We start from the raw sequence: 27,196 nt of genomic DNA on the forward strand, positions 1-27,196 counted from the left end.
CAGGTGTTTGTCTAAGCTGCTCTTAAAAACCTCCAGTGATGGAGATTTCACAACCTCCATAGGCAATTTATTCCAGTGCTTAACCACCCTGACAGTTAGGAAGTTTTTCCTAATGTCCAACCTAAACTGCCCTTGTTGCACTTTAAGCCCATTGCTTCTAGTCCTGTCCTCAGAGGTTAAGGAGAACAAGTTTTCTCCCTCCTCCTTGTAACAACCTTTTAGGTACCTGAAAACTGTTATCGTGTCCCCTCTCAGTCTTCTCTTCTCCAGACTAGACAAACCCAATTTTTTTCAATCTTCCCTCATAGGTCATGTTTTCTAGACCTTTAATCTTTTTTTTTTGCTCTTCTCTGGACTCTCTCCAATTTGCCCAAACTTTCCTGAAATGTGGCACCTAGAACTGGACACAATATTCCAGTAGAGGCCTAATCAGTTTGGAGTAGAGCAGAATTACTTCTCAACTTCTTACAACACTCCTGCTACTACATCCCAGAATGATATTTGCCTGTTTTGCAACAGCGTTACACTGTTGACTCTTATTTTGCTTGTGGTCCATTATGACCCCCAGATTGCTTTCTGCAGTACTTCCTCGGCAGTCATTTCCCATTTTGTATGTGTGCAACTGATTGTTACTTGCTAAGTGGAGTACTTTGCAGTTGCCCTTATTGAATTTCATCCCATTTACTTCAGCCCAAAGACAGGAGTTGCAGAGGGAGCAAAGTAACAGGAATGGAAGATGATTTTGTCAGCAGTTTTTTGGCTGGATTAAGGGTGGGCCAGGTTAGCATGGAAAAGACCCAAGGTGATGTGGACGTGGATGAGTAATATGGCTGTTAGGGTAAAAAGGAAGACCGTTCATATGGAATTTAGCACTGGTTACTGCAAAACTGAAGACAATAACAACTCTGCTCTTAGAAAAGAGGCAAATTCTCATGTCTGGTTCATTATGTTAACTGATGGTTAACAAGAGCAAGAGCAAGAGCATGGCAGCTGCACGAGCCCAGCACCTCTCAGGACCAGGCCACATGAAAGGTGTGGACTAGCTGTCTGCACAGAGAATGAGGAGCCAGGAACTCCTGAGCTCCAGCTCCCTCATCGACCTCGGGCAAGTCACTTAACCCCTACATCGCTCAGTTTCCCTCTCTGTAAAATGAAAATAATACTTGCTTACTTCACAAGTGTGTTGTGAGAATACTTGTGAAGTTCTCTGAAGATGAAAACTCTGGGATAAGGGCTAAAGGTTATTCAACCTGGAGTAAAGTGTGACACAAGTAGTTGGGAATATGCTGTAACTGTTTCTATCAATAAGTAATGGATTTCTCATTAACCATTTCTTTAATGAAAATTTCTTTAATGAGAATTTTCTGTAATAATGCCTAAAGGCTGCAGTTAATTGATTTATTATTTCTGGGTTCCCTGGTGCCCTTTTCTATTCTCTTCAACACCTGGTGCCCATTTCTAGTCTCTAACACATGAGGATAAATATTGATTCACAATCTTTTAATTTTGGGCCTACACGATGCTGCCATCAATAAATGAGCCCAGACAAAGGTGGTTAAAACAATTGCCAATTGTTTTATAATCTTGCTGTAGGGATTGGTATCACTTTACAGTAAAATTGCCAAAAAGAGGGCCAAAATACCAGCATTAATTACACTTTACCTTCAAATACATTTCACTGTTCACATGTGGTAAATGCGTCTTGTATTGTGGAGTTCCTAACTGATGTGCTGTCCAAGATACATGCAGGTTTCCTTTTAGCTCAGACATGGATGTTACAGTAATATCAGGTGACTAAGAAATACAACGTTCAGTAACAATTGAGCAGAATGGTGACCCCATCACTTTCCCCAACACTTTCGATGGACAGGCCTACATTTTCAGAAGTGACTAGTGATTTGGAGCGGCCAATTGGAGACACCAAAAAGGGCCCAGATTTTGACAGAGCAGGTCCTCAGCATTTTGTGAAAACCAGGCCCCTCTAAGGTGTCTCAAGTTGGGCACCCAAAACGTAATTGCTTTTGAAAATTCAGGCCACAAGACAAATGTCAAGGAAAGACAATAAAATATAGCAGCAGAAATAAATACAGGAAATTCACTAAAGTCCGCATTATAGGCATCTTTTCTTGATTCTCCCTCTCTTCCAACCTCCTCTTCTCTTATCCATTTTATTGCTTTTCCCTCATTTCTATTTAATTTTCTTATTTGAATCTTTCCTTCCCCTGAAAAGCAGCATCTACCTCCCTCTCCTTCTTTGCCTCTCTCCTATTTGCCCCCTGTTCTGTTATCTACCTTGCTTGTTCCCCCTAGGTTGCCTCTGTCCCCTTATTCCTCCTCTTTTGCTCTTTCCTACTTTGGTCTCCCTTGTCTCTCTCCTATATTGCATGTGATATTGGGTGTGATATTTTACTGAAATAGCTATACCAGTATAACCTATAGTGTGGACACAGTTATACCAGTATAAAGGTGTCTTATATCACTATTGCTTATTCCCCAGGCCCCTTCCCATATGGAAAAAAGTTCTACTGGGATAAGCACGTTATATGGCTATAACTGCATCCACACTAGGGGAAATGTGCCACTTTAACTATACTGCTACAATTTTTCTATGTAGCCGAGGCCTTAGTACAAGATTATTTGCCCAATATGTTAATCTGAGGTCAAAAAACATCAATAAACCTGAGTGGCTGATCTGTACCTGCCAATGCCTGCAAATAGACAGGTTTGGCAATCACGCCTTTACACATTCAACACCTTCTAGCTGGAGCGCTCTGTCATTAGAGCTGATCAGGTGCCAATACAGATGGCTTTATTATTTTATTGTACAAAATATAATACATGGTCTATATTGTGGTATTTTGAGTTTGCTGGAACAAAATAATCGTAGGCTTGGTAACACATGGAGGTGCCTGCCCTGACCCACGTCCTCCAGAAAGAGAGATGTTGCTTTTCATTGGAGCTATCCTACAGGGAAAAATATATGGAAACAGAAATTAGTACAGATTTTACTTGGCAGGGGATATTTTTAAACAGCCTTTGCCTCAGAATTCTAGCACATTTTATATTTGTAAGGAAGCAGGACGAGACAAAGAGAGCACAGTGTGTTGAAATCCACTGTGGAGCACTGCACACAGCACAACATGCGACCTTTGAGGGAAGGAGAGTAACAGTGGAGGTTGGGGAGGAAATAAGTTGTACATACTGTGTATGTCTGTGTGTAAGCCAACAATTTATGGGCCCCCCAAAAATGAGTTCTTAGGGGATCACTAATAGGTTAATCACAGAATCATATGCCCAGGCAGGAGGAGAGAGCTGCAACAGAAGAGCTAAAGCAAGTCCTGCCTGGAGTGCCCACTCCCCAGCCTGGTGAAGAGGCGCCCTACTTAACCACACAGTATGAACTATGCATGCTCCCCCTGGCCCTAACAGCACTGTCCTGACAGACCTTATAAACTTTGTATGCCCCTGAGCTTGGCAGCTTTCTCCCCACTACAGAGTCCACAAATTCCTCAGGAAGAGAGCTGCTGGGCATAGTGAGAGTGCTATGCTCATAGCTGGGAGAGGACAGGCCCATTGGACTGAAAAGGCCCCTTGGAGATTGTAAGGGAAAAGAGAAATCTCACCAAGCTGCCCACTACCCTCCCAACATACAAAGAGGGAAATGACTGAGACCTCACCCCAACCTCGTATCTCCCCAATGGGAGATGTGCAGAGGAAGGGGGTTACTGCAGTCCAAGACCTGAAGAAAATTCTGACTCCCATGAAGACAGGAGAGCAAGTGTGACTCAGGATCCACATAGAGCTATTGAGATCCACCCACCAACATGAATAAAAAGTAAGTATTCTGCATCTTCAAGCAAGGTCCTTAGCACATGAGCTTAAGGTGGCTCAACAAAGCAGCACTCAGCAGCTTTCCTATGTAAGGTCTGCAACCTAGTGCCCTGCTACTTGCTGAAGGAAAAGAAGGGGTTGGTTGAAATGTTAAAAAATATTATAAAACAGTGTCATCCTAATGTTGCAAAATGAGGTGTTACAGTTGAAATCTACTGATTACTGTCTCTTACTTCTTATTCCTCCGTGCCTGGAATAGTACTTGGGCTGTGAAAGTAAACTGTTTCTGTTCTGTGATGCTGGCTTCAAGCCTCCCACGGAGAAATTTCTTTTCACACTCCATATTCCTTCCAGAGCCACTGTTAATAATTTATTAGAATAATACCATTAAAACTGATCATTCTAGCTTGGGTTGTTTTACTTTTCACCTAGGCTGCTGTAAAAGAATTAATATAAACCACTTTTAAAATAAATATCTTTGGTCAACGTAATGAACAGAAACAACATAATATACTACAGACGAACACTACCAGAGGATAGTGGCCTGTAGAATGTGGTCTTGGAGAGTCGCCTGGCAGCCTCCTGTTAGTAATCTGACCTGTTCATTATGACTACAGCACCTCCTTTGTCAGCCCCTTTGATGATAATGTCAGTTGTTTCTGAGGCTGTGGATGGCATTGCGTTCTGTACAGCTGAGGTTTTGGGACAAGTGATGTTGTTTGTCCACAATTATCCACGATCTACAACCTATCCTGGAAAATGATCCCTCACTCTCACAGACCTTGGGAGGCAGGCCAGTCCTCGCTTACAGACAACCCCCCAACCTGAAGCAAATACTCACCAGCAACTACACACCACACCACAGAAACACCAACCCAGGAACCAATCCCTGTAGCAAACCTCATTGCCTACTCTGTCCCCATATCTACTCTGGTGACACCATCAGAGGACCCAACCACATCAGCCACACCATCAAGGGCTCATTCACCTGCACATCCATTAATGTTATATATGCCATCATGTGCCAGCAATGGTAGGGTTACCATACGTCCGGATTTTCCCGGACATGTCCGGCTTTTTGGGCTCCAAATCCCGGTCCGGGGGGAAAGCCCAAAAACCCGGACATGTCCGGGAAAATTGGGACATGCCGGCCGGCGGTGCGGGTGCTCGGGGGTTGGGCCGGGGGCTCGGGAGTCGGGCCGGGGGCTTGGGGGCCGGGCAGGGGGCTCCGGGGCCAGGCCGGCGGTGAGGTGCCTGGCCGGGGGCTCCAGGGCCGGGCCGGCGGGGCCGGGGGCTCCGGCGGGGCTGGCGGGGCTGGGTCGGCAGGGCCGGGCCGGGGGCTCCGGCGGGGCCGGGTCGGGTCGGCAGGGCCAGGGGCTCTGGCGGGGTCGGGCCAGGGGCTCAGCCGGGGGATCGGGGGCTCCACCGGGGTCGGCGGGGCTGGGGGCGCCAGCCGGGCCGGAGACTCGGGGGCCGGGCCGGGGGTGGTGGGCCGGGGGCCGGCACCCCAGGGCCGGGTCCAGCCTGGGCCGTGCCTCCTCCCCTCACACTCCCCCTTACCTGCTACAGGCTTCCCGCGACTCAAATGTTCACGGGAAGCAGGGGAGGGGGCGGAGACTTTGGGGAGGGGGCGGGGCTGGGGGCGGGGGCGGGGCCCCGTGGAGTGTCCTCCTTTGGGAGGCACAAAATATGGTAACCCTAAGCAATGCCCCTCTGCCATGTACATTGGCCAAACCAGACAGTCCCTCCGCAAAAGAATAAATGGACACAAATCGGACATCAGGAATGGTACCATACATAAGCCAGTAAGTGAACACTTCAATCTCCCTGGTCATTCTATTACAGATTTAAAAGTCACTATCATTGAACAAAAAAACTTCAGGAACAGACTTCAAAGAGAAACAGCAGAACTAAAATTCATTTGCAAATTCAACACCATTAATCTGGGCTTGAATAGGGACTGGGAGTGGCTGGCTCACTACAGAAGCAGCTTTTCCTCTCCTGGAATTGACACCTCCTCATCTATTAGTGGGAGTGAACTACATCCACCCTGATTGAATTGGCCCTGTCAACACTGGTTCTCCACTTGCGAAGTAACTCCCTGCTCTCCATGTGTCAGTATATAATGCCTGCATCTGTAACTTTCACTCTATGCAGCCGAAGAAGTGAGGTTTTTACCCACGAAAGCTTATGCCCAAATAAATCTGTTAGTCTTTAAGGTGCCACCAGACTCCTTGCTGGATTTATGGCTTATTACAACAATCTGTAACCCACTAACCCCTATCCTATGACTGCAGAGGTGTTAATGGGCCACTCTAGTTTGAATGGTCCCTTATACTATGGGCTAACTACTATGCTAAACACTCTATTCCACCTTTTTTGCTGCGACTCTCGGAGTTCCTTTTCCAGACCTGAAGAAGAGTTCAGTGCGGCTTGATAGCTTGTCTCTCAGGACAAGTCTACACTTAAAACGCTACAATGGCGCATCTGCACTGAATGCAGCTGCGCCACTGTAGCACTTTAACGAAGATGCTCTATACCGACAGGAGAGAGCTCTCCCATCAGCATAGTTAATCCACCACCCTCAGAGGCAGTAGCTATGTCAGCAGGAGAAGTTCTCCCACCGACATAGTGCTGTCTACACGGAGGGTTAAATCAGTATAACTACGTCGCTCAGGGGAGTGGATTTTTCATACCCCTGAGCGATACAGTTATACCGATATAGGTCTGTAGTATAGACCAGACCTCGCCAACAGAAGTTGGTTCAATATAAGATGTTACCTCACCCACCTTGTCTCCCTATTAAGGGTACCTTTCAATTCCAAGTGTGCTGGTGATTTATGTTACAATAGAAACAGCCTTTCTATATCTTCTCCCATCTAAAGATAAAGTCTTTTTATCAAAGATGATTGCCCATCCAGCCCCCTGAAAAATCAAGAGCTTCTGCAGGAAATATCAGGATGAGAGTGTGCAGACAGGAACAAGGTTTTTAGACTGACATTAACTCAGGTGCAAGCATATTTTAAAATAACAGAAAATTCAACTCTCCTTAAGATTGGAGAGATTTTTTTAAAAGGAATAACTCATGTAGAAAGAGTTTTATTAATAGGAATTCAGACTGATTTTACCCTAGTACTGTGACGATATTAAAGAGCATGTTGTAATGATTAAAGAAAAAGCCTTTTGTGATACTATGTATGAGGAGCAAGACACTATTACAATTAACTGTATAAGCCTATTAAAAGCTAAGGACCCAGTCCCATGTTATACTGCGCATTCGAAGTTGAGAACTCTCAGTACTTTCCTGGATCAGATCCTCTAATGGTCTTGTGCGGATTTAAATGCATTTTACTAGCCTCTGCCTGTTGCGGAATCAGACAGATACCTCATTAATGTGTTTGTTCAAACAACCATTTACATAAGGGAAGCGAATGTGTCATATACACTTTATATATGGATTCCATTACAGAATGAATGGATGGACCTGGTAGATATGCTGTAAAAGCAGACTTCCTGGATGAACTAAGTAGGTATGATAGATTCATCAAATAATTTTAAAACTAACATTTAAAACAAACAAAAATAACACATTGGTTTTAATGTTTGTGCAAATGTTTGATTAAAATGTACTGTAGGTACAATTTTGCACCTGCGGGGAGATGGGCTGAATGATCTACATGGCCTTTTCCGTCTCGAACATCAATGATTTTATGCTACCTAACATTTCACAGCTAGACAGCAATATTGCTAGATGACAGTGTGATTCTCACAGTTAGACGGAAAACATTCAAAATCTCACTAATGTATAAAAGGCAGGTTAAACGAGGCATTGAAAAGGATTAAGTAAAAATGTGGAAGAACAATAAAGAGGTTTATATTTATTATGTGGTGACTCAAAGTCCTGTAGGTGCAGATTCATTCACCTTCTAGAAACTGCTCTTGCATTCATTGTGAGTTTGGCCAAATCTGCAATTGCCCATTGGGCAGGAAAAAAACAGCCTGAGAGAACAGATTGCAAAAAGGAACTGTTTTAAGCTTCATTTACCAATAATCCTTCACATCAGCTACCAGTCAGATCTGCTGGGCTTAGCTGTAGGAATTCATAGTCATGAAACAACTGTAATATAAAGGTTAAACAATAATTAAACAAGCAACAAAAAAATATGCTGAGATGCCTTTCAGTGTTGTCAAAGGAGATTTCGAAAGCAATTTAATAATTAAAAGCCAGTTAGTGACATCAGCTAACAAAATGTTCCAAGAATGTTTCAGTGATTTCTGCCAAACACCCTCCTTCCTTATTCCCAATCTGGTATATTAGTATGGATCTTCTTAAACTGCAATGCAATCCTTTCATGCCTGGAGGGCAAAAACTTGCCTTCCTAGCCCACTCGAAACTCATTCTGACTTCAATAGGAACATTGGGTATGTATGCAAGAAATGCAAGATTGGATCTTGAGTCTGCAAATTAGTGGTCTCACTCTCTTTGTCCACAGACCATTGTAATGTTGCATAATAATAAGGACTTGGTAGGAGTCAGGAACTCTTGCCCAAAAGCCTCCATTCAGGAAACCGATACATTAAAAATAACATTTATATCCCAAATGGCAAGTTGCAGAGCTGACTGGGAAGCAGAGATCTCTTTACCTCTTGTAGTCTAGGTGTCATATTTTAAAACACTCTTCTGCCCCTTGCGATTACATGTCAAATGGGAATTCAAGAGTAGCATAAACCTCTTGAATGACCACAAGCAAATCAGACAAGTTCCTAAATCCATGGTCTCAGTGGCTGCAATTGAATTTAATAAAATATGGAGTTAGAAATATGCTGAACTCAGTGTTTAAGAAATAAAGGTAAAGAGCTATTTTCTCTGTGCAATGGTGTCAAGAAGGTAACAGGTATATTTGCAATAAGAAAATTTGATATAGATCAGATTACTGAACCACATGGTCTTTTCCAGGTTCTACATTGCTATAATGTCAAGCTGATGAATTGCTTGGACTTCTATGTGCTCTGTATGTTCCCCAAGTTTTAGAATGATGAAACAAATAATGGGCCATAAGGATTTCTCCAAGTTCTGTACATTCCCATAAGGATGATAATCAACATCATGGTTTTGCTTTAATGAACTGACCCAGTTTTCAGCATACTCTCTCATCAGCATTTTAGATTCCATTTCCCAAACAAACACTTCTCATTTTCTGACTATAGAGATTACCTGCAGCTGGATGTTTAATTTGGCATCCATCTCTCCGAAAATAAAGCTCTTCTTCAAGTACTTCCTTAACTCTCTTAGGTGGCTCAACATATACAAATTTCTTCCCTGTTTGCAAAACATATTGCAAAAAATTGGTTACTTTAAAGCCCCAAACTGTCAACGTACATCTTGTCTGATCCTGCTCTACTGGTGTTTTTAATACCCCTTCCCACTTCTCATCATTTAGAGATATCCAGTGGTATGCAGTCAGGCCCAGATATTCCAAGCTTGGGTGGTACTGTGGCTCCCAATATTATGGCCATAAGGGAACTGTTTGCAAACCTTTGCAGGGTTCAGAAAGTGCAAGACTGTGCTGTGGATTCACTGAACCACCGTGACATGGCACTGCAACTTTTGAGACTATGGTACAGTATATCTACATTGCAAACAGCAGCCTGTGGCAGTGAGTCTTGAAGTCCGGGATCTACAGACTCAGGCTCGTGGGGCTCATGCTACAATGCTAAAAACAGCTGTGTAGACATTGCAGCTTGTGCTAGAGCCCCTACCCCTGTTTGCTCCCCAGGGCCTCCGTGAGCTGCAATTATTTTTAGCACTCGACGATCCAGTCTGTAGACCTGGGCTCGGAGACTTGCTGTCACGGGCTGCCATTTGCAGCGTACATGTACCATGAACGCATGATGTTGTTCCAGCACATGAAGAACCCAGGGGAATGGCAGTGCAGGGGGATGGAGCCCACTGCGATACCCAGCATAAATGGACAGGTCACACCCCTGCCCAAGGAAAAGACAGTGTCCTCGGCAGGGTGGGGATATCTGAAACTCGCTGGGGAAAGCTACTGTTCACTACAGGGTGGGGATGGGGTAGGAAAAGACCCATAGGAGGAAGGGTGAAGGGGCAGGAGAGACTACACAGGAATAGTGTGGTGACCTTCAGGGAGATGTGGGGAGACTCCCCCAAGGAAAGGCACTGCAGGAAAGGATGAGCTGGGAAGGGGGGAGACCACTAGGATAGTGGTCTTCAATCTTTTTTCATGTGCGGATCCCTAAATATTTCAAATGGAGGTTGGGACCCCTTTGAAAATTTATTGTCTGTACATATAGTTGAACAGATTCAGTCACTTTTCAGTCTAAGTCATTCATGGAATCCTTAAACATAGCCTGTGGACCATCAGGGGTTCATGGATCAAAGGTTGAGAACTACTACACTAGGGAAAGGATAGTGATTCCTGGAGAGTGATGGGGTGTTTGGGACCCATGGGGAGGCAGTGTCACCCACAATGAGGACTGGAGATGGGGTGAGACCCTCCCCCCCCCCCCCACACACAGGAGAGGGCTGGGGTGACACCACCAGGGCCAAGGCTGTGCCAACTACTGGGGAATGGATGGGGAGATGGGACCCCCACGGCAGGGCAGTCCCACTTGAAGGGGGATGGATAGTGAGATGGGATTCCGGGGCAGGACAGTGCCCTTTGCAGGGGGGATGAATGAGGCATGTGACCACAGGGGTGGGGCAGGCAGCAGCCCTGCTGGGGGATGGATGGGGAGATGAGACATGACAGCAGAGCAGTGCCCCTGTAGGGGGGTGGATGGGAGCTGGGATCCCAGGGCAGGGCAGTGCCCCTGCAGGGGGATAGATGGGAGCTGGGACCCCAGGGCAGGGCAGTGCCTCTGCAGGGGACTGGACGGGGGCTAGGACACCCCAGGGCTGGGGATGGATGGGAGCTGGGACCCCAGGGCAGGGCCCCTGCAGGGGGCCGGACGGGGGCCGGGACGCCCCAGGGCAGGGTGGCGGGGCCATGGGACCCCAAGGCCGGGGGTGGCGGGGCGACCCCAGCACTCACAGGGCTGGCTGCAGTGGCCGCTCCCCGCCGGCTCCGCACAGACGCTGTTTCCCGCTTCCCCGGGCGCCGGCTCCTGCTGCTGCTGCTCCCCGGCCGCCTCCCTCATGCCGCCGCCTCTGCCGGCCGCGCCCAGCCCGGCTGCGGGACGCGCCGGCCGGTTGCCATAGGAGCTCAGGGGCGGGGGGGGGAGGGAGGGGCGGCAGCCCCGGGGACAGCAGCGCGGCAGGGCCTGGGGGCGCGGCTCGGGCGCCGTTGGGCCCCTGGGCAGAGGCGCGGGGAGACGGGCCGAGCAGCCCGCAGGGCGCCGCCCGGGTGACGGGGGGGAGCGGATGGGGAGGCGAAGGTTCCTGGCCCTGCGCGGGCGGGCGGGCGCCGCTCTCCCCTCGCTGTCTGCTACGGCGGCTCATTAACCAGCCTGGCTCCTCTAGCTCGCACGTTTCACCCCGGGGTCTCCCAGAGCGAGGCTGCTGCAAGCCAGAGTCACCCCCCCGACCCGGCCCCTGCCCGAGGTAGGTGCGGAAGGGAGGCCAAGAGCGTGGCTCAAGTTCAGCCAGTGGTAAACCTAGCAACGTAACACGAGTCCTGCTCCCCTGCTTCGCCCGCCTCATGGCCACCTGAAGTAGTGACAGGGGCAGCAGGAGCTATGGAAAACACCAGTTCCAGCCTCTTCCTTTGGCTGTTTAGACCAGTGGTTCTCAAAAGGTGACCCTTTTCACATAGCAAGCCTCTGAGTGCGAGCCCCCCCATATAAATTAAAAACACTTTTAGATATATCTAATACCATTATAAATGCTGGAGGCAAAGCGGGGTTTGGGGTAGAGGCTGACAGCTGGCAACCCACCATGTAATAACCTCGTGACTCCCTGAGGCCTCACGACCTCCAGTTTGAGAACCCCTGTTTTAGACTGTACATTCTTCGGGGCAGGGATTGGGTCTTCCCCTGCCTTTGGAAAGTCCTTAGCACATTTGAGGCACTATTACAATCTAAAGAAATAATAATTTGGGTAAAATAAATTAATTAAACGCACACCTCCTCCTGGCTACAGCACGGGAACAAATTTACATGGACACACTCCCAGAGCAGGGGTATTCATTCTATCTGCTACCCAAGATCCATAAACCTGGAAATCCAGGACGCCCCATCATCTCAGGCATTGGTACTCTTACAGCAGGATTATCTGGCTATTTGGACTCTCTCCTCAGACCCTACGCTACCAGCACTCCCAGTTATCTTCAAGACACCACCGACTTCCTGAGGAAACTACAATGCATTGGTGATCTTCCTGAAAACACCATCCTGGCCACCATGGATGTAGAAGCACTTTACACCAATATTTCACATGAGGATGGACTACAAGCTGTCAGGAACAGTATCCCTGATGAGGCCAAAGCACGCCTGGTGGCTGAGCTTTGTGACTTTGTCCTCACCCACAACCATTTCAGATTTGGGGACAACTTATACCTTCAAGTCAGTGGCACTGCTATGGGTACCCGCATGGCCCCACAGTATGCCAATATTTTTATGGCTGAATTAGAACAACGCTTCCTCAGCTCTCGTCCCCTAGCGCCCCTCCTCTACTTGTGCTACATTGATGACATCTTCATCATATGGACCCAAGGAAAGGAGGCCCTTGAAGAATTCCACCTGGATTTCAACAATTTCCACCCCACCATCAACCTCAGCCTGGACCAGTCCACACAAGAGATCCACTTCTTGGACACTACAGTGCAAATAAGTGATGGTCACATAAACACCACCCAATACCGGAAACCTACTGACCACTATACTTACCTACATGCCTCCAGCTTCCATCCAGGACACATCACATGATCCATTGTCTATAGCCAAGCCCTAAGATACAACCGAATTTGTTCCAATCCCTCAGACAGAGACAAACACCTACAAGATCTTTATCAAGTATTCTTAAAGCTACAATACCCACCTGGGGAAATGAGGAAACAGATTGACAGAGCGAGACGGGTACCCAGAAATCACCTACTACAGGACAGGCCCAACAAGGAAAATAACAGAACACCACTGGCCATCACGTACAGCCCCCAACTAAAACCTCTCCAGCGCATTATCAACGATCTACAACCCATCCTGGAAAACGATCCCTCACTCTCACAGACCTTGGGAGGCAGGCCAGTCCTCACTTATAGACAACCCACCAACCTGAAGCAAATACTCACCAGCAACTACACACCACACCACAGAAACACCAACCCAGGAACCAATCTCTGTAGCAAACCTCATTGCCTACTCTGTCCCCATATCTACTCTAGCGACACCATCAGAGGACCCAACCACATCAGCCACATCATCAAGGGCTCATTCACCTGCACGTCTACTAATGTTATATATGCCATCATGTGCCAGCAGTGCCCCTCTGCCATGTACATTGGCCAAACCGGATAGTCCCTACGTAAAAGAATAAATGGACACAAATCAGACATCAGGAATGGTAACATACAAAAGCCAGTAGGTGAACACTTCAACCTCTCTGGACATTCTATAACAAATTTAAAAGTAACTATTCTTGAACAAAAAAACTTCAGAAACAGACTTGAAAGAGAAACAGCAAGAACTAAAATTCATTTGCAAATTTAACACCATTAATTTGGGCTTGAATAGGGACTGGGAGTGGCTGGCTCATTACAAAAGCAGCTTTGCCTCTCCTGGAATTGACACCTCCTCATCTATTATTGGGAGTGGACTACATCCACCCTGATCAAATTGGCCCTGTCAACACTGGTTCTCCACCTGTGAGGTCCTCCCTTCTCTTCATATGTCATTATATAATGCCTGCATCTGTAACTTTCACTCCCTGCATCTGAAGAAGTGAGGTATTTTACCCACGAAAGCTTATGCACAAGTAAATCTGTTAATCTTTAAGGTGCCACTGGACTCCTTGTTGTTTTTGTGGATACAGACTAAGACGGCTGCCCCCGATACTCCTCCTTTCCTGTCCCACTTTTTAGGTCTTCCACACATTTTATAGACCAGGTAAAGGTAGTTGGGTAAACTGCCTTTTTTTACCAGATTGCACTGTTTGTCCTATTGCTAGGATTGGTTCTAGCTCAAGGCTAGGAACATCCAGTTTCTGTGGCTTATGGCAAACTATGTAATAATTCTTTGCAGCCTTATAAACCAGCTGTGGGTGGCCACTATAATTAAAAGTGGGTGTGGGTTTTTATCTGTTATTGTATCTGAAAGGTTTGTGCAACTCAGTATATTGGACATGGAGTATGCACATTGCACTAATTAACCTTTTCTTTGCCACATCTCTATATGGTGCCAGTGTTATGCCTTTTAGAAGCAGAGCTATTTAAAAGAGAGGACCTACAGAAAATAATCACAGTAACAAAACAAAAAAATGCTATGTAGGTTGGCTGTTGTAGATTTATAGTGTAGGAAGAATGTCTGATTTCAATAATAATTAAGTTTGCAAACTGTATAAGATTAAACATCTTGAAATGTATTCCATTCATAAAAATAAAGCACAGAGCTTTGCCTCTTCTTGTTTAGCGGATGTTTTATTTTTTCTAGATTTGAGGAAAAAAAATGTTGGTATTTATTGTAGTCCATAGAGAACGCCACTAGATGGAGGTAGGATTGCAAAGATTGATGATCTGATGCTGGTCCGATAGAAAATTGTGAGTTTTGCTAGTCACATCAATTGGAGCAGCCTCAAGGAGACCCAGACGAATTTTGAAGAAGCTGAAATTAAAGCTTGTTTTATGGATACAGTACCTAGTTGTATGGATGCAGAGTTTGTAATCAGTAAGGAGTCATATATAAGGAATGATGATTTTGAAAATCTGGGTTTCTCTACGCTTATCATTTTTAGTTGTGTTTTAACATGTTAACCTGTGCTAACACGTTAATAAATTCTAGTGTAAATCCTAGCCTAGGCTTTGAGTTAAGCTTGATTAGCAGTATATGTCTTTGTCCTGGAACAAATGTTCGTTCAGCATCTAGCATTTACAATCATATTAATAAAAGTATTAAAACACCACTAAAAATGAAAATATAGACAACACCCATGTTACTATCATGTTTGCATCTCTGTTACTCTGTGTGATACTGGTGTAGTTTGGACTCAAGGGTTTCATTCACTTTCTGCAGACATGCTACAAATAGAATTTCCGAACAATGTGATGATTAAAAACCAGGATTGTACTTTGAAATTTCACTTTTCAATTGCAGTTCTGTACATTATAATAGAAGTGCTGAGTAATACTACTTTTGTAATACTTTTCATCTCAAACTACTTTACAAAGGAAGGCAAGTCTCCAAAGTACAGAGAGGTGAAGCGTTTACACCAGGGATCAGCAACCTTTGGCACGCAGCCTGCCAGGGTAAGTACCCTGGCGGGCCAGGCCTGTTTGTTTACCTGCCGCGTCCGCAGTGGGAGCCGCGATTGATTCAGCCAATCGCGGCTCCCACTGGTTGCGGTTCGCCGCTCCAGGCCAATGGGGGCAGTGGGAAGCGGCGGCCAGAACATCCCTCGGCCTGCGCCGCTTCCCGCCACCCCCATTCCACCTAACGAAGAGAGGGATGAGCATCTTCGCAAGCAGTCTGGCTAACCTAGTGAGAAGGGTTTTAAACTAGGTTCACATGGGGAAGGAGACCAAAGTCCTGAGGTAAGTGGGGAAGTGGGATACCGGAAGAAAGTACAAGCAGGAGAGCGCAAGAGGGGAGGACTCCTGCCTCATACTGAGAAAGCAGACGATCAGTGAGTTATCTTAAATGCCTATACAGAAATGCAAGAAGCCTGGGAAACAAGCAGGGAGAACTGGAAGTCCTGGCACAGTCAAGGAATTATGATGTGATTGGAATAACAGAGACTTGGTGGAATAACTCACATGACTGGAGTACTATCATGGATGGATATAAACTGTTCAGGAAGGACAAGCAGGGCAGAAAAGGTGGGGGAGTTGCATTGTATGTAAGAGAGCAGTATGACTGCTCAGAGCTCCAGTATGAAACTGCAGAAAAACCTGAGAGTCTCTGGATTAAGATTAGAAGTGTGAGCAACAAGGGTGATGTCGTGGTGGGAGTCTGCTATAGACCACCAGACCAGGGGGATGAGGTGGACGAGGCTTTCTTCTGGCAACTAACAGAAGTTACTAGATCACAGGCCCTGGTTCTCATGGGAGACTTCAATCACCCTGATATCTGCTGGAAGAGCAATACAGCGGTGCACAGACAATCCAGGAAGTTTTTGGAAAGTGTAGGGGACAATTTCCTGGTGCAAGTGCTCGAGGACCCAACTAGGGGCAGAGCTCTTTTTGAACTGCTGCTTACAAACAGGAAAGAATTGGTAGGGGAAGTAGAAGTGGGTGGCAACCTAGGCAGCAATGACCATGAGATGGTCGAGTTCAGGATCTTGACACAAGGAAGAAAGGAGAGCAGCAGAATACAGACCCTGGACTTCAGAAAAGTAGACTTTGACTCCCCCAGGGAACTGATGGGCAGGATCCCCTGGGAGAATAACATGAGGGGAAAAGGAGTCCAGGAGAGTTGGCTGTATTTTAAAGAATCCTTATTGAGGTTGCAAGAACAAAACATCCCGATGTGTAGAAAATAGTAAATATGGCAGGCGACCAGCTTGGCTTAACAGTGAAATCCTTGCTAATCTTAAACACAAAAAAGAAGCTTACAAGAAGTGGAAGATTGGACAAATGACCAGGGAGGAGTATAAAAATATTGCTTAGGCATGTGGGAGTAAAATCAGGAAGGCCAAATCACGCTTGGAGTTGCAGCTAGCAAGAGATGTTAAGAGTAAGAAGAAGGGTTTCTTCAGGTATGTTAGCAACAAGAAGAAGGTCAAGGAAAGTGTGGGCCCCTTACTGAATGAGGGAGGCAACTAGTGACAGAGGATGTGGAAAAAGCAGCTAATGTACTCAATGCTTTTTTTGCCTCTGTCTTCACGAACAAGGTCAGCTCACAGACTGCTGCACTGGGCAGCACAACATGGGGAGGAGGTGACCAGCTCTCTGTGGAGAAAGAAGTGGTTCAGGACTATTTAGAAAAGCTGGACAGGCACAAGTCCATGGGGCTGGATACGCTGCATCCAAGGGTGCTAAAGGAGTTGGCAGATGTGATTGCCAGAGCCATTGGCCATTATCTTTGAAAAGTCATGGCAATCGGGGGAGGTCCCGGATGACTGGAAAAAGGCTAATGTAGTGCCCATCTTTTAAAAAGGAAAGGAGGAGGATTCAGTGAATTACAGGCCAGTCAGCCTCACCTCAGTCCCTGGAAAAATCATGGAGCAGGTCCTCAAGGAATCAATTCTGAAGCACTTAGAGGAGAGGAAAGTGATCAGGAACAGTCAGCATGGATTCACCAAGGGCAAGTCAGGCCTGACTAACCTAATTGCCTTTTATGATGAGATAACTGGCTCTGTGGATGAGGGAAAAGCAGTGGACGTGTTATTCCTTGACTTTGGCAAAGCTTTTGATATGGTCTCCCACAGTATTTTTGCCAGCAAGTTAGAGAAGTATGGGCTGGATGAATGGACTATAAGGTGGATAGAAAGCTGGCTAGATCATCGGGCTCAGCGGGTAGTGATCAATGGTTCCATGTCTAGTTGGCAGCTGGTATCAAGCAGAGTGCCCCAAGGGTCGGTCCTGGGGCCGGTTTTGTTCAATATCTTCATTAAGGATCTGGAGGACTGCACCCTCAGCAAGTTTGCAGATGACACTAAACTGGGAGGAGTGGTAGATACGCTGGAGGGTAGGGATAGGATACAGAGGGACCTAGACAAATTAGAGGATTGGCAGGGCCGGCTCTACTATTTTTGCCGCCCCAAGCAGCGCGCCAAATTGCCGCCACAGACAGCTGAACATAGAAGCTGCCGCCGAATTGCTGCCGCCACGGAAACACGCGTGCCGCCCTAACAGTACACGGACTGCCCCCGCCGTCTGCAGCAGCAATTCGGCGCACTGCTTGGGGCAGCAAAAACACACGGACTGCCGCCCCTTGCAGATAGCCGCCCCAAGTACCTGCTTGGAATGCTGGTGCCTGGAGCCGGCCTTGAGGACTGGACCAAAAGAAATCTGATGAGGTTCAACATGGACAAGTGCAGAGTCCTGCACTTAGGACGGAAGAATCCCATGCACTGCTACGGACTAGGGACCAAATGGCTAGGCAGCAGTTCTGCAGAAAAGGATCTACGGGTTACAGTGGATGAGAAGCTGGATATGAGTTGACAGTGTGCCCTTGTTGCCAAGAAGGCTAACGGCATTTTGGGCTGTATAAGTAGGGGCATTGCCAGCAGATCAAGGGACGTGATAATTCCCTTCTATTTGACATTGGTGAGGCCTCATCTGGAGTACTGTGTCCAGTTTTGGGTCCCACACTACTACAAGAAGGATGTTGAAAAATTGGAAAGAGTCCAGCGGAAGGCAACAAAAATGATTAGGGGACTGGAGCACATGATTTATGAGGAGAGGCTGAGGGAACTGGGATTGTTTAGTCTGCAGAAGAGAAGAATGAGGAGGGATTTGATAGCTGCTTTCAACCGCGAGGTTTCAAAGGGGGTTCCAAAGAGGATGGATCTAGACTGTTCTCAGTGGTAGCAGATGACAGAACAAGGAGTAATGGTCTCAAGTTGCAGTGGGGGAGGTTTAGGTTGGATATTAGGAAAAACTTTTTCACTAGGAGGGTGGTGAAGCACTGGAATGGGTTACCTAGGGAGGTGATGGAATCTCCTTCCTTAGAGGTTTTTAAGGTCAGGCTTGACAAAGCCCTGGCTGGGATGATTTAGTTGGGGATTGGTCCTGCTTTGAACAGGGGGTTGGACTAGATGACCTCCTGAGGTCCCTTCCAAGCCTGATATTCTATGATTCCTTGAAAAGTCATAAATTTACACAGATAGCAATGATTTTTGCTTCAAACATAATGTACTTTTTTAACACCTGCTATTGATAAATCAAAGTGGTACACACCCTTCTTTCCACACTCCAGGAAAAATAACTCAGGTTTGAAAAAGTACACTATTGTAGCTAGTTAATAATCCAGATATGTTCATTTTTCAAAGTAATTAGCAACATTGACAAGTTCTATAGGTGCGTCTATCCCAATGTAAGCACTGGGGAGAGGAGGTGCAACTCTACTTCAGTCATAAAACTTTGGCTTGCTTTCAGAAGGGCTGAATCTATTGTTGAAAGAGGGCAGGCTTACTAAGACAGGGAGCTGTTCAAACAGCAGACTAAAATTTCCTGCTGAGCAAAACAAGGATGAGTATCTATATAGTGCCAAGACTACAGCACACACTAATGCCATCCGGTAGCAAGAGTCACATAGTCAACAAGGCAGTGATCTTAGCTATGTACTGTAGATGTGCAGTTGGTCTAGGTTAGAAGTGACCAAAGTGCAGCACATGAAACAAATGTGGTGCAGGAGTCCTGTGACAAGCATTCCACCACTAAGATAAAAGAGAACTTTGCACACAGGGCCTGAACATCTATGCCACAATTAAACAGTGTTACCGGATTTGCCCATTACTTTGGGGTATGCTCATTTATTACAGTTACTTGTCTGGGGGGGAAAAGGGTTTTGTAATTCTGTCAATGTACTACTTGTGTCACTTGTGTTTTCATATGGAGCTCTACTTCTCCCTTCTGCAAGTTCTCTCCCAATGGAGCTATCCTGCAGGACCTAGGTTCCCCAGCCCCAGAATCAGATGAACACACACACACATATTAACAGAATGCGTCTGAGTGGACCGGATTAATAAGCACTCCCAAGTTGACCCCTTATATGTCCCTGGATTCAGGAAGCTGGGTCAAGCAGAACTTCCAAGCTGTCACCCTTATATGCCCTTGGACTCAGCAGGCTGGGTCGAACAGTACTTCCACTCTCATATGCCACTGGCACCACACCGGAATAGAGTTCGTCTGAGCAGGCTGGGTCGAGCAGCACTTTCAAGCTGTCACCCTTATATGCCCTTGGACTCAGCAGGCTGGGTCGCACAGCACTTCCACTCTGCCACCCTCATATGCCAGGGCACCACACCGGAATAGAGTATGCATGACCAGGCTGGGTCGAGCAGCACTTTCAAGCTGCCATCCTCCTATGCCACAGGTTCAGCACATCCCTATTCCCACTTTCACAGTACAATTGTTCTGGTAGTAACCTACTGATGAGAAAAGCCCACTGGATTTTTGGGCGCTACAGGGATCTTTAGCTTAGGTAAGAGAAGCGTTGCTGCAGAGCAAATGGGGAAGCCAAAAACACAAAAAGAGAGGGGGCGGGGGAGGGAGGGAAGCAACCAGCTTAACCATAAAAGTTATTTATTTCCAGGTAATAACCATACAAGGAGACCCAAACAAACAAAACAGTTCAAATTTAAGCTAGATTTAATATTGTATTACAAAAGTCAGGTTTAGAAAACTATCTGATCACACAAGTTAGGGTTAGAAATTTATACCTAGAGTATTAAAAAAAAAAAAAGAGAGAGAGAGAGAGTGAGTTAGGTTCTCACCACTCCATGAAGCTTGAACTGGTCAGGGTTCCCAGGTGTGGTGATAGCTAAGGGTCTGGAGTGCTGGAGACAGGCAGAGCCCCCAGCACGATCAGTCAGGAGAAGATGAAGTCCCAGTGGAACTGATGCAGAGTTTGGATCCAAGCATCAGAACACTTACTTGAGTGTGGATAGGGTGTTTTTGTTGGGAAACAACAATGGTTCAAGGGAGAACACTAGATTTGTTTATGGGTAAACTGAGGGCTCAAAGGAATATACCAAAGTTATTTTGTTCAAGCTAGACAATAGGAACTGATCATTCTTGGTTATGGGTGGTATTCCTTCAAGAGAGAGCTCATTAGGCAGCTTCAGTATTTTGGATACCAATAAAGGATTTAGTACTAGAATTGGTCAGATAACTACTGAGCTGGGTGTGTGCAGGTATGGATTCATTAACCTCTGGAGCAGAGATCCCCCATGATGCAGTGCTTCCCTGCTTTTCTGGTCCCAGAGTTCAGTGTGGTTCTTGCCTTGGAATCTCTGTTCTCCATCCTGTATGCTAATGGAGTTGCCTCCCTGTCCCATCTTCAATGCAAATGAGGGTAGGGGAGTTGCCTTAATCCTGTCACCTTTGTCAGGAGGGGTTTAGGTGCGTCTCCCACTGCCTTTTCATTGCTTTTTGTAAGTCTTCTGATCGGTTTTGGCTCAAGCAGAGGCGGGGGGGGGGGCACAGAAATGGGTCCTTCATGAGTCAGACAGGCTGGATACTGTGCCCTGGTTCCCCAAGAGCACAGAGCTGACAGGTAACAACAGTCCCTTAGCCCATGCACCATGACCCTGAGTCAGCTGGCATGGGCCAGCTGCAGGTTTTTAATTGCACTATAGACATAACTTCAGTGACTACATTTTCAGAATAAAACTTCCCTATGTACCTATGTTTCTGCCTCTGGGCATGTGCAGTACTGCTTCACTGTCAGCATCCAGATGCTTATCTTCTGCCTAAACTCCAGAGCAATTAATGAAGCAGGACATGCCTGGGGGGGAACCTGATCCAGTAGGTGTGCTCTGCTCCAATACAGATAGAGGAGGAGGCGGTGGTGGTATTCTTCCACTTTGTAACATTTAGCCTAGTAGTTAGAGCACTCCTTCAGCTGAGAGAGACCCATATTCAGTTCCTCTCCTCTGCCTGACTGGGGGAGAAGATTTGAACACTCTCTAGGGAGAGTGCTTTAACCATTGAGATACAGAATGTTGTGAGGTGGGGCTCCCGTAATCTTTCTTGTTGAAGCTCTTCTGTTGTGTATAAATATTTAAAGAATCATTGGTCCAGAGAGAGAGAAAGAGAAAGAGGAAGACTTTGTAGCCTGGTGGTTAGAAGACCCAGGGTCCAGTCCTCCTCTTTAAATGACCCTCCTGCATCCTAGGTGCATGCTCTAATCACTGAACTAACCTCCTGCGCTGGCCATTTTGTGTAGCGTGAGACAGGCACCTTACTCATTCTCACAATAAATGAGTTAGGTACCTAAGCCACCTGATTGCAGGAGACAGGTTCCTAGCTGTCGGCCTTGTGTCCCTGCAGCCAAAAGTTATGTGCCTATTTCTGTAAGGAGGTGGGGCTTAGGCCACACCCCTCTCATCAGTGTCTCCCATTGGCTAGCTTACCTGGCTCGCCAGCCAGTACACTGACTTTTTGTGGATCACATGCTGGGAAGCCTGTCTCGTCCCATTCATTATTTAGGCACCTAGCTTAGTCTTTGTGGATCACAGTGTTGTTCCTGTGATTTTTCTAGGCACCTAAAAGGCAAAGCTGAGCATTGCAAGTCCCTATGTAGATCTGGACCTGAGCTGCTTGGAGAGGAAGGCGTTGACAAAAGGAGAAAATGCTGGAGTCAAGGATTACCCAGTGTTGCCAATGCTTGTGATTTCATTACAAGTCTCATCATGTTTGGTGTATGTCTTAAAACTCTAACTCCTGGGCATACATGAGAATCTACTTTAAAAGCTGAAAGTAAGTTTCTAGCTCTCATGGTTGCAGAGGAAAGCTTGCCAACATCACTCAAGTGCACCCCACAAGGTTCAAAAGCCAGAAGATAAACAGTGAGAACTCAAGATGCATTATTTTTAAAATTGCATGATTTTTAATCCAATCCCATGTTTTTTGTGCCTGCCTCGTGATATTTGAGTGCTCCAGGTTGACAATACTGGCCACTCATCAGTTAAAAAGGGGATCAAATATAGAACTGAACTAAGGGAACAGTCCACAAGTTAGAGAATTTCTGAGAAAAAACACAAAATGAAATGTATGAGACTAGAATGGTGTCCTGACTCCTGTGTTAGAATGAACTGTACAAGACTTCAGCATGGATCAGACATACTACTAAAGTCCCTTCTGCCCTGTAAAATGTTTCAATCAAGTCAGACACAACAGTGTTTTGTTTATCTTGACATGCTTCAACTTGTAGACAAGTGTGTATTTGGATCCATCTAAACATTATTCCTTAACTAATTTTGAAGGAGAGTGTAAACAGGACCCTTAATGATAGTCATCTCCATACGAAAGTACCAGTAAAACTAAACTGGAACTGCTTTTGACACTATAGGAATAATGCTCTTGGTCTATGAACAGACAATTTAATTGATTATTAGGCCTTCAACAAAGATCCACAACACAAACAATATTTAGTGTTAAGTATTTTATTTTAAAATGAGGAAACTATATTTTGAGTGTCCCCTGTATAAGTTAGTTACATTCAGTCAGCGTTTTCATGCACTTTTAAAGAAGTTAAAACACGTCTCAAAAGTTTAAAACAAACAGTAACTACCAATTTGTGCATAACCTGCTAGCTTACTTAACAGTTAATGTTCCAGCTTTCTCCTTGACTTGATATTAGTGTTTTGGACTTTAATTACAGTAGATCCTTGCTAATTTGCACTGATAAAGTGGAGACCCACTGCAAATTACTAAATTTACCAAAGCTCTATCCTGCAGAACACCTCAAGTCCCATTCTATATAAGTGATATGTCAAAGTCTGAGTAAGTATATGGTCATTTATTTTGCAAAAAATAATGAAATCTTAATCATGAGATCTCCCTCTACAATATCACCCATTAACTCTTTTCTGAGAAGAGGGGAGAAACCACTTGTTTTGGGTGCAAGTATAAAGAATGCCGTCTCACAAAGAGGAAGTAAGTGAAATTCACATTCAGAAGTTTAAATAATGAGAATTTAAGAATCTGGCACAGAATTTGTGCAATTTTCTACAATTTCAAAAAGGTAGTGATATATGTCAGTTCTTCTAGCAATATCAAATGCAGTTTCATCCAAGTTATTTTTTAGGTTTGGTTTCACGTAACGATTCATCAGCAGAAGTTCAAGTGTTTCTTTACTCCCTCTGTTTCCTGCAGCAAGATGCAATGGTGTCAGCAATCCATTTGTTTGAGCGTTGATATCTGCACCATGCTGAAGTAAAAACGAAGCCACTGTTGTATTGTTCCACTTACATGCACTATGTAGAGGCGTCCAGCCATCCACTGTCAGTGCATGGACATCTGCACCGTGGGCAATCAATTCACGCACAACATCTATATGTCCACTGTAGGCAGCTCGATGGAGGGGAGTGTACTGATCTTCGTCTTGGACGTTAACGGGAGCTAGCTTTTGAGAAAGGAGCCTCTGTACTGTGCTAAGCTATGTAAGAAAGACAGACAGCTTAATATACGCACGCACACACAAACTGTACTTTTAGACAGCAGTGTATGTAACAAGTGTAATTAAATACGGTCAATTTATAGTCTGTTGATTTTAGTGCACATAGGATAAAGTACTATTTAACGGGAATGTTTTTGTCAAGAGTAACTATCTTCCCCTTCAGTCAAAACACAATTCAATTCATCTCCTGTATATACAGCATAGTTTTGAAGAAAAAAAAAAAGACCATGTTTGAGGTAAGAATTTTTTGGTTTGTTTTATCTTATGGATAAACAGGAATTGTCCCACTGGATCAGACCAGTAGTCTACTTAGTACAGCATCCTGTTTCTGGCTCCAGTTCAGGCAAGCATGTGCTTAAAGATACTTGCATCAGTCCCACCGACTCCAAGCAACCCCATCTCCAATTATGGAATAACTTGCCCCAGGTTATTACTAACTCCCTTCATGTAATGCTTATTTTATGCCCTAAAGCACGAGATGTTATATTCCTTATTTTAAAAAGTTGTCTTCTACAGCAGAACTGTTGATGGTCTTATCTATATAGTTGGATTCAAATTAAAATCTTTCATTGAATCCTACTCAACTCTTGGCCACAATCATAACCTGTAGAACTCTGCCACACGATAACTATATGCACAAAGTTACTTCTGGTAGTATTTAACCAACTTTATAGTTGGTAGAATACTATTTGTTAATGCACACATACCACATACAATGACAAAATCCCTCAAAAAATTATTCTCCAATTTATTGGAAGTAGTTAACCAGCTTCAGCTGACAACTGCGAACATATCGTTTGCAAGAGATGGACCTCATTTCGGCATTCAAAATTAGTGTACTGTGTTTTAATATGACATGCATTAAAGCAATACAATAGGATTAAGAGTGTACCTGTTGGGCTCATATTTTATATTAAAATACCCAGAATGCTCTTTCAGTTCACAGTATTTTCAGATCAGTGTTAGTATTTGAGCTCTTGGTACAAATCAAGGCCTTGATCCTGCAAGCTGAGCTGCATGGAGAGACACCTGAACTTATTTGGAGCCTTGCTGACTTGAAAGGGAAGCCACCCCGGTGAATCTGCTTGCAGGACCTGGCCCCAAATGTTCTAGGTCCAATTAGCTGGGCTCCCAATATGCTTTGCAAAAATAGAACAATTATGGCTAGATTTTTGTTTTTTAAGCATAATCTGGGTACATACCAATTTAAGGTAATACAGTGAAAAAAAAAATATATATATAGTGGATGAACTCCTTCTTACCCGATTTTTTTCAGCTGCCCAAAGCAGCAGTTTTTCTGGATTGTTTTCCATTTTTTTTTCTTGCATTTGGTACCACTCCTCACTTTTTTCCTCCTCTTCATCTTCCTCACCAGACTCTCCTGACCAAAGACTCTGAGTTCCTATAGGAATTAGATGTCTGTGTGTTTCCAACAATTCAAGTTGGTTAAAGTTCTCCGAAAATTCCAGTAATTCTTCTCTATCATCTTTTCTATCGTCAATATTTTTCTCATCTGATTTTCTGCTTTCATTCATTTTTAGTTAGCATCTGTAAATGTCAACTGTACAGAGTTAAATATTTTTTCTTCTGGTGCTGTCTTGCTTCTTTTCTGAGTCATTCAGCATTACCTCCTGCCAAACACACATACATAAATCATCAACAAAAGCTAAAACAAGGGTTGTGCCAATACCAGCAACACAATGAAACAATTTTCAAGAACCAATTTTAAGAATGCCAGTTTATGTACATTTTACCAAACTGGCTATGTAAACAGGAACTGTGTTAGCTGCAGTTAACATATTTCCTATCAAAACCCCCCAGAAATAGAGTGCTTGTACACAGTAATTATGACATCTGCAAAAGTAATGGCGCAGCACTGAATGTGCATTTTGCATAATCTGAGTGGAATACCCTGCAGAAGCCAAATGGTTAACAGTGTTTAGAAATTTTATAATATCTATTTTCAACATTAGTTTTTGCTTCTGTTTTACTTTTGAGTTGTAACAATAATGACTTATCTATACATTTCATCCAAAAGCCTGGGATAGCTTCAGGGTGCAGATGAGGTGAGAAAGAATGAGAACACTGGGCATTTCCTCTGTAAAGCACCACAGCTAGGAGAGAAACTCATGACAGGGGCAGAAAGGTAGCCCTGTGCTCAGCAGGATAGGATTTTTCTCTGTCAGTGATACTGTGGGAACTGTCTGAGCATGCAATCCTCAAAAGCATGCATTCAATTTAATGCATCAGCTCCCCTGCCCCCATCCAAGAATGAGTTTATCCATCTTTAAAATTCAAAGGGAAGGGATGGAAGCCAAGGTCGGCCTCCTGCCCACTGTTGCTAGCTTCCTTTTGTCCCTTTCCTCTACCTATTCCCTGAGTCACCTGTCCCTTCTGGCTCCTGCTCCCAGGATGCAGCTGGTGCACAGCAGACGGGCTAGTTAGCATTGTACTCAGCAGGGTAGCTGGTCTGATACCACTTCCCCAAACAACGCACTCTCGTTCCACATCCCACTTTGTTCTGATGATGCAAAACACGTCTCAGGTGACTGGTAACCTGAGCTGGACTCTAGCCAGGTCACTGTGACATTCACAGTGCCATGAGATTTGTAATGACCCAGAGTAGCCAAGAGCTCAGGTTTACATGCCACCCCACGGCCAACACCTCCAGACCCCCCCCCTCCTGGGTCAGCAGGTGCAATACTGATGCCAGGGAACGAGCGCCACTTCTGGCAGCACTGAGCGCTCCTGCTAAGGGAAGGCCCCCAGCCAGGCACTGGCACCGGCACCGGCACCGATCCCCCCGGGCGCTGCTGAGCTTCCGAGCTGTAACTGGGTCCCCCCCTGAGCTGCTACGGGGGCAAAAATACCTGCCTAGCCTCATGCCCACCACGGATTTCAGGGGCGGGGCCGGCTGGCGACGGTGGCACGGGACTCAGAACCACCGCCCCCTCCACATGCAAGCACACAGACGGAGCCCAGTATAACACTTCCGGTCCGCAGCTCCTCCCGGAAGTGGCCGTGACGTTACCTGTGATTGGTTCCAGTCTGACCAATTGCGTCCCCGCCTTGCCCCGGTCTCGCGGAGGAACGGGTAAGGCGGGAGCTGGTGGGCAGTTATCGCGAG

At 45.5% G+C, this 27,196-nt stretch overlaps 2 protein-coding genes across 3 annotated transcripts; both read right to left on the reverse strand.

The window, feature by feature from the left end:
* Positions 1 to 1,557: 1,557 nt before the first annotated feature.
* C1H11orf97 (chromosome 1 C11orf97 homolog) lies at positions 1,558 to 11,218 on the reverse strand. The gene is made up of 4 exons (XM_034758933.1): positions 10,887 to 11,218; positions 9,047 to 9,151; positions 4,065 to 4,190; positions 1,558 to 2,964 (listed from the first exon to the last, which is right to left on the reverse strand). The coding sequence occupies exons 1-4, from the start codon at positions 10,990 to 10,992 to the stop codon at positions 2,960 to 2,962; spliced, it is 342 nt and encodes a 113-aa protein (XP_034614824.1). The 5' UTR covers positions 10,993 to 11,218; the 3' UTR covers positions 1,558 to 2,959.
* An 11,827-nt stretch (positions 11,219 to 23,045) lies between these two features.
* Positions 23,046 to 27,096, reverse strand: ANKRD49 (ankyrin repeat domain 49). Of its 2 annotated transcripts, none has more exons than XM_034758943.1 (3): positions 26,960 to 27,096; positions 25,332 to 25,700; positions 23,046 to 24,048 (listed from the first exon to the last, which is right to left on the reverse strand). In XM_034758943.1, exons 2-3 carry the CDS (start codon positions 25,602 to 25,604, stop codon positions 23,587 to 23,589), a joined length of 735 nt encoding a protein of 244 aa, XP_034614834.1. In that variant the 5' UTR covers positions 25,605 to 25,700; positions 26,960 to 27,096; the 3' UTR covers positions 23,046 to 23,586. The 2 variants fall into 2 exon arrangements, with proteins under 2 accessions (XP_034614834.1, XP_034614835.1); XM_034758944.1 differs by lacking the exon at positions 26,960 to 27,096 and adding an exon at positions 26,455 to 26,852.
* Between the last annotated feature and the right edge of the window lie 100 nt (positions 27,097 to 27,196).

This window comes from Trachemys scripta, chromosome 1 (assembly GCF_013100865.1).
Source record: "Trachemys scripta elegans isolate TJP31775 chromosome 1, CAS_Tse_1.0, whole genome shotgun sequence".
In the NCBI taxonomy this organism is placed as follows: Eukaryota; Metazoa; Chordata; order Testudines; family Emydidae; genus Trachemys; species Trachemys scripta.

Coding starts and splice junctions, on each gene's coding strand:
- C1H11orf97 (XM_034758933.1), bottom strand. CDS start 10,992: ATGAGGGAGGCGGCCGGGGAGCAGCAGCAGCAGGAGCCGGCGCCCGGG. Junction 9,152..10,886: donor CGGCCACTGCAGCCAGCCCT/GTGAGTGCTGGG, acceptor TTTTGCAAACAG/GGAAGAAATTTGTATATGTT. Junction 4,191..9,046: donor AATTAAACATCCAGCTGCAG/GTAATCTCTATA, acceptor AATTATTAACAG/TGGCTCTGGAAGGAATATGG.
- ANKRD49 (XM_034758943.1), bottom strand. CDS start 25,604: ATGAATGAAAGCAGAAAATCAGATGAGAAAAATATTGACGATAGAAAA. Junction 24,049..25,331: donor GGGCAGCTGAAAAAAATCGG/GTAAGAAGGAGT, acceptor TTTCTTACATAG/CTTAGCACAGTACAGAGGCT.